This window comes from Dipodomys ordii, unplaced genomic scaffold (assembly GCF_000151885.1).
Source record: "Dipodomys ordii isolate 6190 unplaced genomic scaffold, Dord_2.0 Scaffold95, whole genome shotgun sequence".
Lineage (NCBI taxonomy): Eukaryota > Metazoa > Chordata > Mammalia > Rodentia > Heteromyidae > Dipodomys > Dipodomys ordii.
Window position 1 is genome coordinate 5919543 of NW_012267311.1, and position 12000 is coordinate 5931542.

The 12000-nt window shown below is 43.2% G+C and overlaps 1 protein-coding gene across 1 annotated transcript in view; it reads left to right on the forward strand.

Moving 5' to 3' along the window:
* Positions 1 to 7700: 7700 nt before the first annotated feature.
* Dcaf10 (DDB1 and CUL4 associated factor 10) overlaps positions 7701 to 12000 on the forward strand; it is a 49131-nt gene continuing 44831 nt past the window's right edge. Inside the window, exon 1 of the mRNA XM_013026667.1 lies at positions 7701 to 8221. Within this exon, the coding sequence (XP_012882121.1) occupies positions 7701 to 8221 (521 nt within the window). The remainder of the gene's footprint in view (positions 8222 to 12000) is intronic.

Below are 12000 nucleotides of genomic sequence, written 5' to 3' on the forward strand. Positions count from 1 at the left end.
CTTGGATGAGATCCAGTGTCTGCTTCCAGCATTCCTTCCTGTATATCCCAGATCACTAGTGTTAGTAAGAAGCTTAGCTTCTGTGTCATCTCCGGATGCAGTTTTTATAGTTATAGAAATGCTAGTTGGCTACGAATGTGGCACAGTGGTAGAGTACTTGCCTTGCATGCATGAGGCCCTGGGTTCGATTCTTCAGCACCACATAAGCAAAAAGAAAAAAGCCGGAAGTGGCGCTGTGGCTCAAGTGGTAGAGCGCTAGCCTTGAGCTAAAAAGCTGAGGGACAGCGCCCAGGCCTAGAGTTCAGGACCCACGACCATATTTCCCCCCCAAAAAAAATGATAGTTGGGTACCAGTGGCTCATGCCTGTAATTCTAGCCACAGTAAGATAAAATTCTGGCCAATGGGATGAAAATGGAAGAAGTACATGCAACTTTAGTCAATGACCTTAAAGGAAGGGACATATGCCTACCAGTGCCTACCAGTGTTACTAGCAGGATGGAATCTGAGGATGACAGTTTGAAACCAGCCCAGGCTGGAAAGTCTGTGAAACTCTTTATCTCCAATTTAGCACTAGAAAAGTTGGAAGTAGGCTGGGCGCTGGTGGCTCACGCCTGTAATCCTAGCTACTCAGGAGGCTGAGATCTGAGGATCCCGGTTCAAAGCCAGCCTGGGCAGGAGAGACCGTGAGACTCCTATCTCCAATAAAACCACCAGAAAACCGGAAGTGGCGCTGTAGCTCAAGTGGTAGAGCACTCGCCTACACACACGTGCACACACACACACACACACACACACACACATACCCTGAAGAGTGAGTGAGATTATATATGTAAAACACACACACACACACACACACACACACACCCTGAAGAGTGAGTGAGATTATATATGTAAAACACACACACACACACACACCCTGAAGAGTGAGTGAGATTATATATGTAAAACTCCCAGAACTGTACCAGGTACCAAAGTGGGATGCCAAAGTGGGATGCCTCTCTCTGTGTTTCTCTTGACCCCCAGGTAGTAGATTAGGAATTCTCTTCCTTCTTCTTCCTACTTCCTCCTCCCTCTCCCTTCTTTCTTATTTTCTTTCTCCTCCTCCCTCCCTTCCTTTCCTTCCTCCTCTTCCTCCTCCTTCCTCTTTTACAACTATTATCCCTGTACTTGATGGACCTCATAAAATATTCCTTCAGTTTAGTAATTTATTTAACATATCTGAGCAACTACTATATAGGTTCTCCACTAGGGATATAGTGATAAACAAGTCTGAAAAATGTCTGGGCTTTCAACCTACTCTTGAGAGGAGAAAACAGACAGGGAACAACTAAACAAAATAGAACAAGTTGACTTCAGAAAGTATTAAATACCATGAAGAAAGTAAAATGGGGTTGTGGGTAGTAAGGGCCTGGAAATGAAAGTATAAGTTCACAAGTAGGTGAGTAGGTAGAACCTGTTGCTAAACATGGCATGTATATAGGTCTCCTTTCCTCTTCCCTCCAGGTAAGCTCAGCAGAGCTGACAAGGAACTTATCATTATAGTGACCAGCCTGGCCAACAATTGCCTATACAGTGTGATAGTCCATAGTGCCAAGCACAGGGTCTTCTCAAAGAACCCAGAGCTTTCTGACCAGGTTAGTGCCTTTCTCCCCTGTGGCAGTTTTAGGACCTCTATGTACCTGAAGGACAAAATCTGTAACACTGTATTATGCAGGGAACTCCTGCTCTTCTCACTGTTGGAGTTCTCTTCTGGACCTTATCACTCTTCCCAACTGTGTTTGTATGTGTATGATGCTTGCGAGTAGCAGGTGACTGAGCCTGAGCTCTAGCCAAACATGGTATTGGTTACTTGATATACATTCTCTTGAATGTTCATAACTCCCTAAGGCAACCCTTATTTGTACCATTTTATACCTGATGTTCAGAGTGGCAGAGTCTGTTTTCAAAGTTTGTCTTCTATGTGTATTGTTTTGGCCACCCACTAATTATTCCTAATGGACTCTAACCAGCTTGTTAGGTTTTATTCCTTTCTGCTGGCTCTAGACTTTGGCCTGTCTGCTTGTCATTTTGGAACATTCGTTTGTATTTAGTTTTTGAGTTATGGCCTCACCTTGCCCAAGGTGACCTACTTTTACATCCTAAGTTAGTAGGATTACAGGTATGTACCTCCATGACTGGTTAAGCTATGTGATCTTGGGGAATTCACTTCAAGTCTTTGAGCTGTAAATAAAATAGGGAGAAAAGTTTAAAAAAATAGGGCTGCCTAAGGTTTTGTAAGAAGTAAGATATTTGCCAGATGATGGTGGCTCATGCCTGAAATCCTAGCTACTCAGGAGGCTGAGAGCTGAGGATTGTGGTTCAAAGCCAGCCCAGGCAGGAAAGTTCATGAGATTCTTATCTCCAGTTAACCTCCAGAAAACCGGAAGTGGCACTGTAGCTCAAGTGATAGAGTGCTAACTTTGAGCTGAAGAGCTGAGGGACAGTGCCCAGGCTCAGTGTTCAAGCCATACAAGCAACAAAAAAAAAAAGGAAGAAGTAAGATATTGAATATGAAACACTGAGCATATTCTTAGCATATAGTAATAGCTAAATGTAAGCTAAGCTCTCAATTTTGCAAATATTGTCTTGTTTGGGATAAATTAGCGGCAAAAGGGTAGTCTTGGAACTCTACTTACTTTTCTCATATGAAATATCTATGATTTGGTTCTGAGATTTTTGAAGTATGCATGTTTAAAGGAAAAGAATTTACTTTTATTCCGCCTGCTCCCAGTTTTTATGAGACATAGTCTTGGAACTATCATCCCAGTTTCTTGGGAGGCCAATATCCAAAGACTGAGATTCAAGGCCAAAAAGTTAATAAGACCCCCATTTTAATCAATAAGCCTGAGGTATGTAGTGGTATTTCATCTGTAATCATAGCTATGTGGGAGACTGTAGGTAGGAAGATTACAGACTGAGGCCAGTCTTGGGAAAAATCTTGAGACCTCATCTGGAAAGTAACAAAAACAAAAAAAAGCATTAGAGGTGTGGTTCAAATGGTAGAGCTCCTACCTAGCAAGCATGAAGTTCTGAGTTCAAGGCCCAGTGCCATCAGGATGAGGAGGAAGAAGAGGAGAAAGAAGAAGAGAGAGAAAGAGTGAAAATCTCTGTTGTTCAAGATGGCCTCCAACTCCTGGACTCTAAGAAATCCTTCTGCCTCAGCTATGCAAAAGAAAACAAAAACAAACAAACAGAAAATTTGGTAGAGGTGGTACTGAGCTAGATGTCCAGGTTTATATGGACTTGAATGAATTATCCTTCTTAGAAGTTTGTTTTGATCTTAATTTTCTCCCTTTATTCTAACCTTGAATATTTTCAATAATGCCAATTTTATTAGGTCTTGTGTTTTTGTTGTCTGAAATACATAATAGAGATTCAAATGCTGATAGTGTACTTTCTTTCAGGTATGTGTCAATTGGAGAAAGTCCAACCTCCCTGCTCGGGAAAAAGCAATGCTAGAGTTTGCACTTGCTGTTTCCCAAGGTGATGACATAACAGATGACCATTTCACAAAGCTGGAGGCGCATGGCTTCAATCGAGAAGATGCCTGGGACATAGCTTCCATTTCAGCTTTTTATGCCATGGTCAACCGCTTTGTTAATTTTGTCAATCTCATTCCCAACAAAGAATTCTATTCGATGGGCAGAACCAATGATTCTAATAGCATGCTCAGTGATCTCACTGGCCCCTGACAGGAGCAGTAACAGGAAAGGCCAGTGTTTATTATTTCAGTCATGTAACATACCAGTTGGTATATTACAAATCTAGGCATTTTTTTTAAATCTAGGCATTGGATGGAAAAGAAAGTAAATAAATAATTTTGTTCCCTGCTCGCCTAATGAGATAGATTCTAAGTGCTATGGGTATCTGGGGGAGATTGTTACTTGGGCCTGGGGCACGTATTTCAGAAAAATCCTAATTTACTTGTGTTGTGATCTAACAGGAACATCGGGGCAAAGGAATTAAGAGGATGCATTAAATATTTTTGAAGAACTGATGATAGCTAACATACCAACTATTACGGTTGAAAACCAATCTGTACATAATGATTTGAAATGAATTCCTTATACGCAGAGTTAACATGGTTAACAGAGTTAAAGGCTCTCAAAGGTAGGAGCAGCAGCAGGCTCAGTTACAGTTTAGTTTTAGTACCTTTCAATTAACCTGAGATGTTTTTCCTACTGATGTACTTTAGCAGTCCTTATATCAACAGTTGTTTTTTTTTTTTTTTTTTTGTGGGTCTTGAACTCTGGGCCTGAACACTGTCCCTCAGCTCTTCAGCTCAAGGCTAGCGCTCTAGCATGTGAGCCACAGTGCCACTTCCAGTTTTCTGTGTGGTTTATTGAAGATAAGATTCTCATGGTCCTTACACCCAGGCTGGCTTTGAATCTCGATCCTCAGGTCTCAGCCTCCTGAGTAGCTAGGATTACAGGCGTGAGCCACTGGCGCTTGGCTGTATTTTTTTTTTCTCTTTCATCTCAGCAATTCACAATTTATTCCTGCACCATCAGCTAAAAATCTGGCAAACAAGCACACAGAGCAGGCAGACTGCCCCCCCCCCATTTATACCTAACCTGCAGGCCCTGCTTCCTTATTTAGATTGATTGAGCTCAGGTTCATAATCTGCTTGTGATTGGCTTTTTCAGAATAAGGTAAAATGTATTTACATTAGGTGACTTTGAAATAAGATTGACAGTGTACAAGTAATCTCAAAAATATACCCATACTCTCTATATCATGTATTCTTATTTTCAGTTTTAGTAAAAACTATTTGGAGTACTCACACTGTATATAGTAACAATTTAAAAAACTGGCAGTTTTTTTTAAATTTAATTTTATTTGTGAACATACCGTACAGAGGGGTTACAATTACATGGGCAGGATAATGCGTATATTTCTTACCAAGCATTGCAGCCTCCTCCTTTTGTTTACCCTTCACATCCCTTCCCAGCCTCCCCCCCCCCCCCCAATCCCAATCCTTCTCCTTCCCCCATCCCTCCCCCCCCCCCCGACGTTGTAAAGCTCGAAAAAACTGGCAGTTTTAAAAATTATCTGTGTTGAATTGCTGCCTTAAGTTTATAGATGGCATTTCAAGAATCATCCTCATTAACTAACAGTTACATACAAATCTACAAAATATTTTTGCTCCTAGATTCTGAGTTGTCAGTGAACAGTTTTTGATCAGCTTTGAGGTTATGGTATATTAATTCTGAATCCCTTGAACTTGAAATCTGGTTATCTTGTTCCTTGCAGAACACATGTTATTCTATTGGAATTATACTTAAAATATCTTGGAATACATAATCTATCAAAGCTGAACATTGAGCCAGCACCAGTGGCTAATGCCTATAATCTTAGCTAAGTGTAAGGTCCATTCCTGGATGGCGAGCAGACCCCACCCAGTACCTGCTTTACCTAGGCAATTGGGACACCTGGAAGAGGTCTCATCTGCATCCCGTGAGGTCACATCTGAATCTGATGTGGCCACACCTTTCTCCCACCTGGTCCCACTTCTTACCTGGTCCCACTTCCCTTTACCTGGACACACCTTTCCCCGCCCCTACCCTATAAAAGGCCTAACCCAGGGCCAGACGTTCTGTTTTGCCAGCCGAGTGGAGTGCCAACCTTGCCTGGTCCCAGCAGGTCTACTAAATAAACCTATCCCTTACCTGAATACCACGTGCGAGGTGCTGTTCTTACTTGAAGTGCTGTTCTTACTCGGCTACCTCTTTTTAAAATCCTAACACTTAGGAGGCTGAGAGGATCTTCAGTCAAAGCCAGCCAGGGCATAAAGACTGTTAGGACTCTTACCTCCAATAAACCACTCAGAAAACTGGAAGTGGTGCTGAGCATCAAGTGGTAGAGCACTATCCTTGAGTTGAAGAGCTGAGGGACAGCGCCCAGGCTGAGTTCAAGCCCCACAACTGGAAAAAAAAAAAAGTTGAGAATTGTTACTAAAAAGATAATCATCTGGGTGCTGGTAGCTCATGCCTGTAATCCCAGCTATTCAGGAGACTGAGATCTGAGGCTGCTGGTTCAAAGCCATCCCAGACAGGAAAGCCCATGAGAAGCCTATCTACAATAAACTACAAAAACAGCTGGAAGATATGGCTCAGGTGGTAGAACACTAACTTTGAGCCAAAAAAGAAGCTCAAGAACAGCGCTGAGGTCTTGAGTTCAAGCCCAAGGGCCAAAGCTGAGTAACTCACACTTGTAATCTTAACTACTCAGGAGGCTGAGATACAGAGGGGCTCAGTTTGAGGCTAGTCTGAGCAGGAAAGTTCACTAGCCTCCATCTCCAAACCAGTAAAAGCAGAGCTGGAAGTGTGACTCATGCGGTAAAACACCAACCTAGCAATTGTGAATTCAAACTCTGGTACTGAAAAAAAAAATCACATTGGCAAATGTATCATGGTCAAGGTTTTGCAGGTCATTAAATTTTGACCATAATTTGGGGATGGCAGTAGCAAAGGGTCTCTACTACTTGTTGCAACTAGAAGTTGTGGGCCATAGGCACATTATTTGTTAATCATGAAACATGATGTTAATCATCTTCTGCTTTGTAGGGTTAATGTAGGAAATATATCAGCTGCCTTGATCTTTAGATAGACATTTACTTCTTATCCTTAGATCATGGACAGGAAAAACTGAGCAACTCCTCATAGAATGACTAGCTAAATTCATTCCTTTCCTCCAGAAATCTTTCCAGTCTATCCTCACAGGCTAGACCTTCTTCCAGATTATCACCAGCTGTGAGCTACAACACTGCTTTTGTTCAAGGCCTAGAAAAAATTTGTTCTTTCTGTGCTCCCCAAGCTCTCATTTATCAAGGACTCTGATTCCCTCCCCAAAGAAACCCGTAATCCCTGCTAGAGCTTTTCTGCAGACAAGTTATATGTGTCATCTTTGGCAGCTATGGTCATGTGTCACATTTGTCTTAGTCTCTATGACTGTCAGATGCGGTAGAAGCAGGACACGGTGGTATGTCTTCTGAGAAGTTAATTTGATTCAGGCCTGCAGCTCTCCAGTTACTCCAACATTGGTATAAATGTTTCTACCTACCTGGAGAAAGCTTCTGGCCTTGATAAAAACCTCCTGGGAGTGGGGTAGATATTCAGAGCACCAATAGGCCCCCTCTAGGCATTTTCTTTTGCCAGCGCTGTGAATGGAAGTTAGGTTTTTGCACTCTAGCCATTTGGGTCATACCCCCAGCCCAGGACCAGCTGCATGAGTTCTTGGCATATGTCCTTGGATTCCTAGAGGGAGCAGGCCTTAAGTCATGCCACTTTACTATCTATTCGGCACCTGCACGATGGGGACGACAGTACGTGTTCCTACCCAGCCACAACGGGGGCAGTGGCCCGCCGCCCCCTGACGGCCACCGACTGACTCTCAGTCGCACGCCAGTGCGGTCCCGGCTTCCTCTGTCCCCCTCCGGTCACAGCTTCACTGCTCCGGACCGGGATCCTCCGAGGCGGCGGAACCCGGAACCTGGTGGTGATTCCTCTGTCCTGGTCCCCGGAAGAGGGCAGCAGAGCGCAAGCGCAGGTTTCCTAGCCGACCCGCTTAGGACGCCGCACCCGGAAGTGGCGCTGGAGAGGGAGCACCGAGGTGTAGGCCAGCGGGACGGCGTCCTGAGCTGGGGGTGGGGGTGTCGGTCATGTTTCCCTTCTGGCCCCGCAGCCCGGGAGGAGAGCGGGCGGCCGGGGCGGAGGAGCCGGAGCCTCCCGCGGGGCAGGCGACAGCCTCCAGGCTGCCCTCTCCGGCTCCCCTGCCGGCGCCTCCACAGCCGGGCGCTGATGCGGTTCCTCAGCCGGCCGCCTGGAGCTCTCGCCTCCCGGGCACCCCCGAGCTGGCATCGCCCGGAGCTCGCGAGTCGTCGGCTGCCTGCGCCCAAGAAGAGCCGTCGCCGCCCTCCTCGCCGCGCCTGCGGCCCGGGCCGGACTGCGGGGCGGCGAGCCGGGGCCGGCAGGGCCCGAGCGCGGGCCTCAGCGGCCCGGGCGCCAGGTTGTTCGGGTGGCTGAGAGAACGAAGCCTGGGCCGGGGGCTGTTTGTGGACCCGGCGCGGGACAATTTCCGCACGATGACCAACCTGTATGGTTCCATTCACCCGGCGGACTCGGTGTACCTCAGCACCCGCACCCACGGGGCGGTCTTCAATCTCGAATACTCGCCCGACGGGTAAGCGCGGCCCCTCGGAGGGCGGGACCGCCTCCCCGGCTCTGCCGCCGGGGCCCGGGCACAGGTATCGGTGCCCGGAGCTCGCTCTGCTCGACTTGCTCGGGCTGAGGTTCTGCCAGTCCACGGGCGGCCTCCAGCCACCAGGCCTTGGTTCTTTCGGAAGCGCGCGTTCGCTGTGGAGCCCCTGTGACCTTTTGAAAGGAGTTAGGCAGGCTTGATTTATCCCCTTGCCTTCAGATCCAATCAATAGCTAAGGTTTTTTGGCACACAGTAGGCGCTCGATAAACACATTAAGATGAGGTTTTTTTTCTTTCTTCTGTCATCCTAGGCTTGCTTTTCTTTCATTTAAGCTGGTAAGAGTAGAGAATGCCTGCAGAATCTCTGCCCTTGCCGGAATCTGTCGGGAAGTGACAAGTGTGCATTCATCTGCTCTAGATAGATGCTAAAGTAGACCCTAAAATAGAAGGACGTTTGTTATGATTTAGACCATTATAAAGTTCCCAGGCTAGACTATTTGCATCTGTTAAGAACATCAGCTTTTTTTCTTGGCTGATTATGTACTTGATGTTTGGTCTTGATGTACTTTGGAGAATTTGAAGCATGATGTCTTGAAGCCGGGCCGCGGTGGCTCACGCCTGTAATCCTAGCTACTGAGGAAGCTGAGATCTGAGGATTGCAATTCAAAGCAAGTCTAGTCACCACCAGAAAACTGGAAGTCGCTCTGTGGCTCTTAAGTGGTAGAACGCTAACCTTGAGCAAAAGAGCTCAGGCCCGGCCCTGAGTTCAAGCTCCACAGCAGGGGAAAAACAAAAGAAAGTATCTTGTTTATATTTAAAACCCTGTTCTGTGAGTACACAGTCCAAGAGACATGTCAGGAAAAAAAAATTGCGCACAGTTCCACCCTGTAACGACACAGTTAATTCTTATCACATCAAGGCCTCAGAGTTGGGAGTATTTGCTTAGTTCCCCCTTCGGCAAATGTTTCTTGAGTACTTGCTGTGTTGTAAATGTAGGGATAACATTGATGGTGACTAAAATGAAAGCAGTTCCATCCCTAAGCTAATTTTGGTGGAAATATGTGTCTGTTTTCGAATCTTTCTTGAGCAGATAAACACACACTTGTCACCCCCTGGCAGGTTCTGGCAAGGACTAAACCCTCTTCTTAAAGCTCCCTTCTTCCTCCAAGCACCAAGAGTCTTCTATTCCCTATATCCTCTATTCCCTATATTCCCTATATCCTATATTCCCTATATCCTCTCTATAACTTTCTACCTATACTTTATAGGACTTTGCAGAAGTTGTGTCTGCCCTTTGAAGATGGTGTTTTAGGTACAGAATGGTGATGGTAGAATGAGTTAGGAAAATTGAATTCAAATTTGCAAGGGCTATTAGAATGACAGATAATACTGCCCATAGTTCTTATTTGGATCTGGACTGCATTTTCCCAGAGACATTTTAAAAGGTGGTTAGGTATTCTGATACTTACAACAATAATTCAACAATATTTAGTTACACTTATGAAAAACTTAGGCAATAAATGAGCTAAACAGCACTGTGATCCAAGATTAAATGGATTTCAAGAAGCTGGGTGCTGGTGGTTCATGCCTGTAATCCTAGCTATTTTGGAGGCTGAGATCTGAGGATCATAGTTTGAAGCCAGCATGGGCAGGAAAGTCTGTGAGACTATCTCCAAGTAATCACCAAAAAACCCCAAATAGAGCTGTGGCTCAAGTGGTAGAGTGCTAGCCTTGAGCAAAAAAGCTCAAGGACAGTGCCTAGGCTCTTGAGTGCAAGCCCCAAGACCAGCAGCAAACACCACCCCCGCCCAAAAAAGAAAAGAAAACAACCCAAGGATTCCAAGGAAATTTTCCTTTTATGTAGGTTTATTTTTAATCTAAACATATAACCATACCAATTTGGAGCTTGCCTTGTTTCCTTACAGTATATTGTGAGCTACTTATGTTAATGAGTAATTTTAACAGTGTTTTCAAATTTTTCATTATCTTAAAATATCTGTGAACAAATCTTTTAGATTTATGTCCTTAGAATGAATCAGATATTAAGATTTTATATATTAAGGTTCTGTCTGTGAAGATCCTACCAGTTCTCATTCCTCTCAAACATGTGGAGGTTCCTGTCATCCCATACTCTTGTCAACACTGTATATGACCACATTTTTTCATTTTGTCAAGATAAAAGTAATTCAATTTTTGCTTCATCTATTCTTAGGCCCGACATTTACACTGGAGCTAAAGTAATTTTATAGACAGATCATTTGTCTGTATTTATATCAGTGAATTATACATGCTTTAAGTCATTTTGCCAAATAGAATGACTGTCTCTTTCAAGGGCTTCTCAGTACAGAGACGGATCAAAAGAAAAAAAAAAAAGAATCTGAAAGACTTTCCTGTTCTGGCTGGCTTTGAGCCATAGTTCTTAGATCTCAGCCTTGTGGGTTGCTAGGATTACAGGCATGAACCACTGTATGAGGCTTGAAAGTGTTATTCAAAAGGTAGGTGAGATGCCAGAAGGAATGAAAAACAAAGAAAATAGTAAATATGTATGTAAAACTAAATGTCTTTGAGATGAACAAAAATGGAGCACAGAAAGACAATATATAATGAAGAAATACTGTAAGTTCCTGATATTTTTGACATATATATTTATTATGATATATAACTTTAATAGGAATACCAAAATTTTCAAGGAGCCAAAAGAAAGAAAATATAATTTTCACACTAGTAGAAGAAAATGTAAAGAATAAAGGGAAAAGTTCCAAAAGAAGGCAAGAAAAGGAAAATCAAAAAGGGCAGGGTCCTGTAGTTCAATAGCATATATAATACATATATGAAGTCCTGAGTTTGATCCCCAACACTACACAATAAAAAATAATGTATAATAAAAAGTATAAAGAGTAGCTAAAAATCCAAATAGTACTTGTTAGAATAATAAGGTACTAAATGTTCTAATTAAAGTACAAAGATTACCTCGGTATGGCGGCATATGCCACCATAGTCCTAGCTACTCAGGAGTTGGAGGCAGAAAGATTACTTGAGTTCAAGGCCAGTCTTAACACAGTGAGTCCTTATCTCAAAAAATAATAAAAGACAAAGATTGTTCAATTACTGGGGCGAAGAAAGTAAAAGGATATAAAGAGGTATCAGACACATTCTAAAGAAAACTGGTGAACTATGTTATTAAAAGAATAAAATTTGCTTCAAGAAAAAAGTTACTAGAGATAGAATGTCTCATCATAACATTGAAAATTCTGAATATGTGCCTGTAGATTTTAAGTGAGTCTGAACTTGAGTAAGTCAAAATTTGATACTTCAAAGAGAAAAGCAAATTTGCCATCATAGAGAAAAAATTAAAAAAATTTAGTGTACATCATGTAGCAACACATATAAGAGGGATACACAATATATGAACATTATCATTTCAAATCTTTAAAAAGCATTATAGAATACTGGGTTCATTCCTAATATTAAGCTAGTATGTACAGTAATTCAGCTGTACCAGTGATTAAATAATGATTTATAGCCATAGTTGTTGAATAGTAATTTCTTCAGTCTTGTTAAATGTCATCCTAGCACATCAGCACATTATTTGGGATTTCCTAGAGTAATCCATTATATAGTAATTAAAGAGTTATAAACTGGCACAGCAAGCACCTATCAACAAACATCTCCCTGGAGAACTATGGACTATTGTCTATTGTAATTGTTCCTTATCCTTGCTTGGCACCTCCCGACTTCTCCCTCTCCCCAATGTGTGTGTTT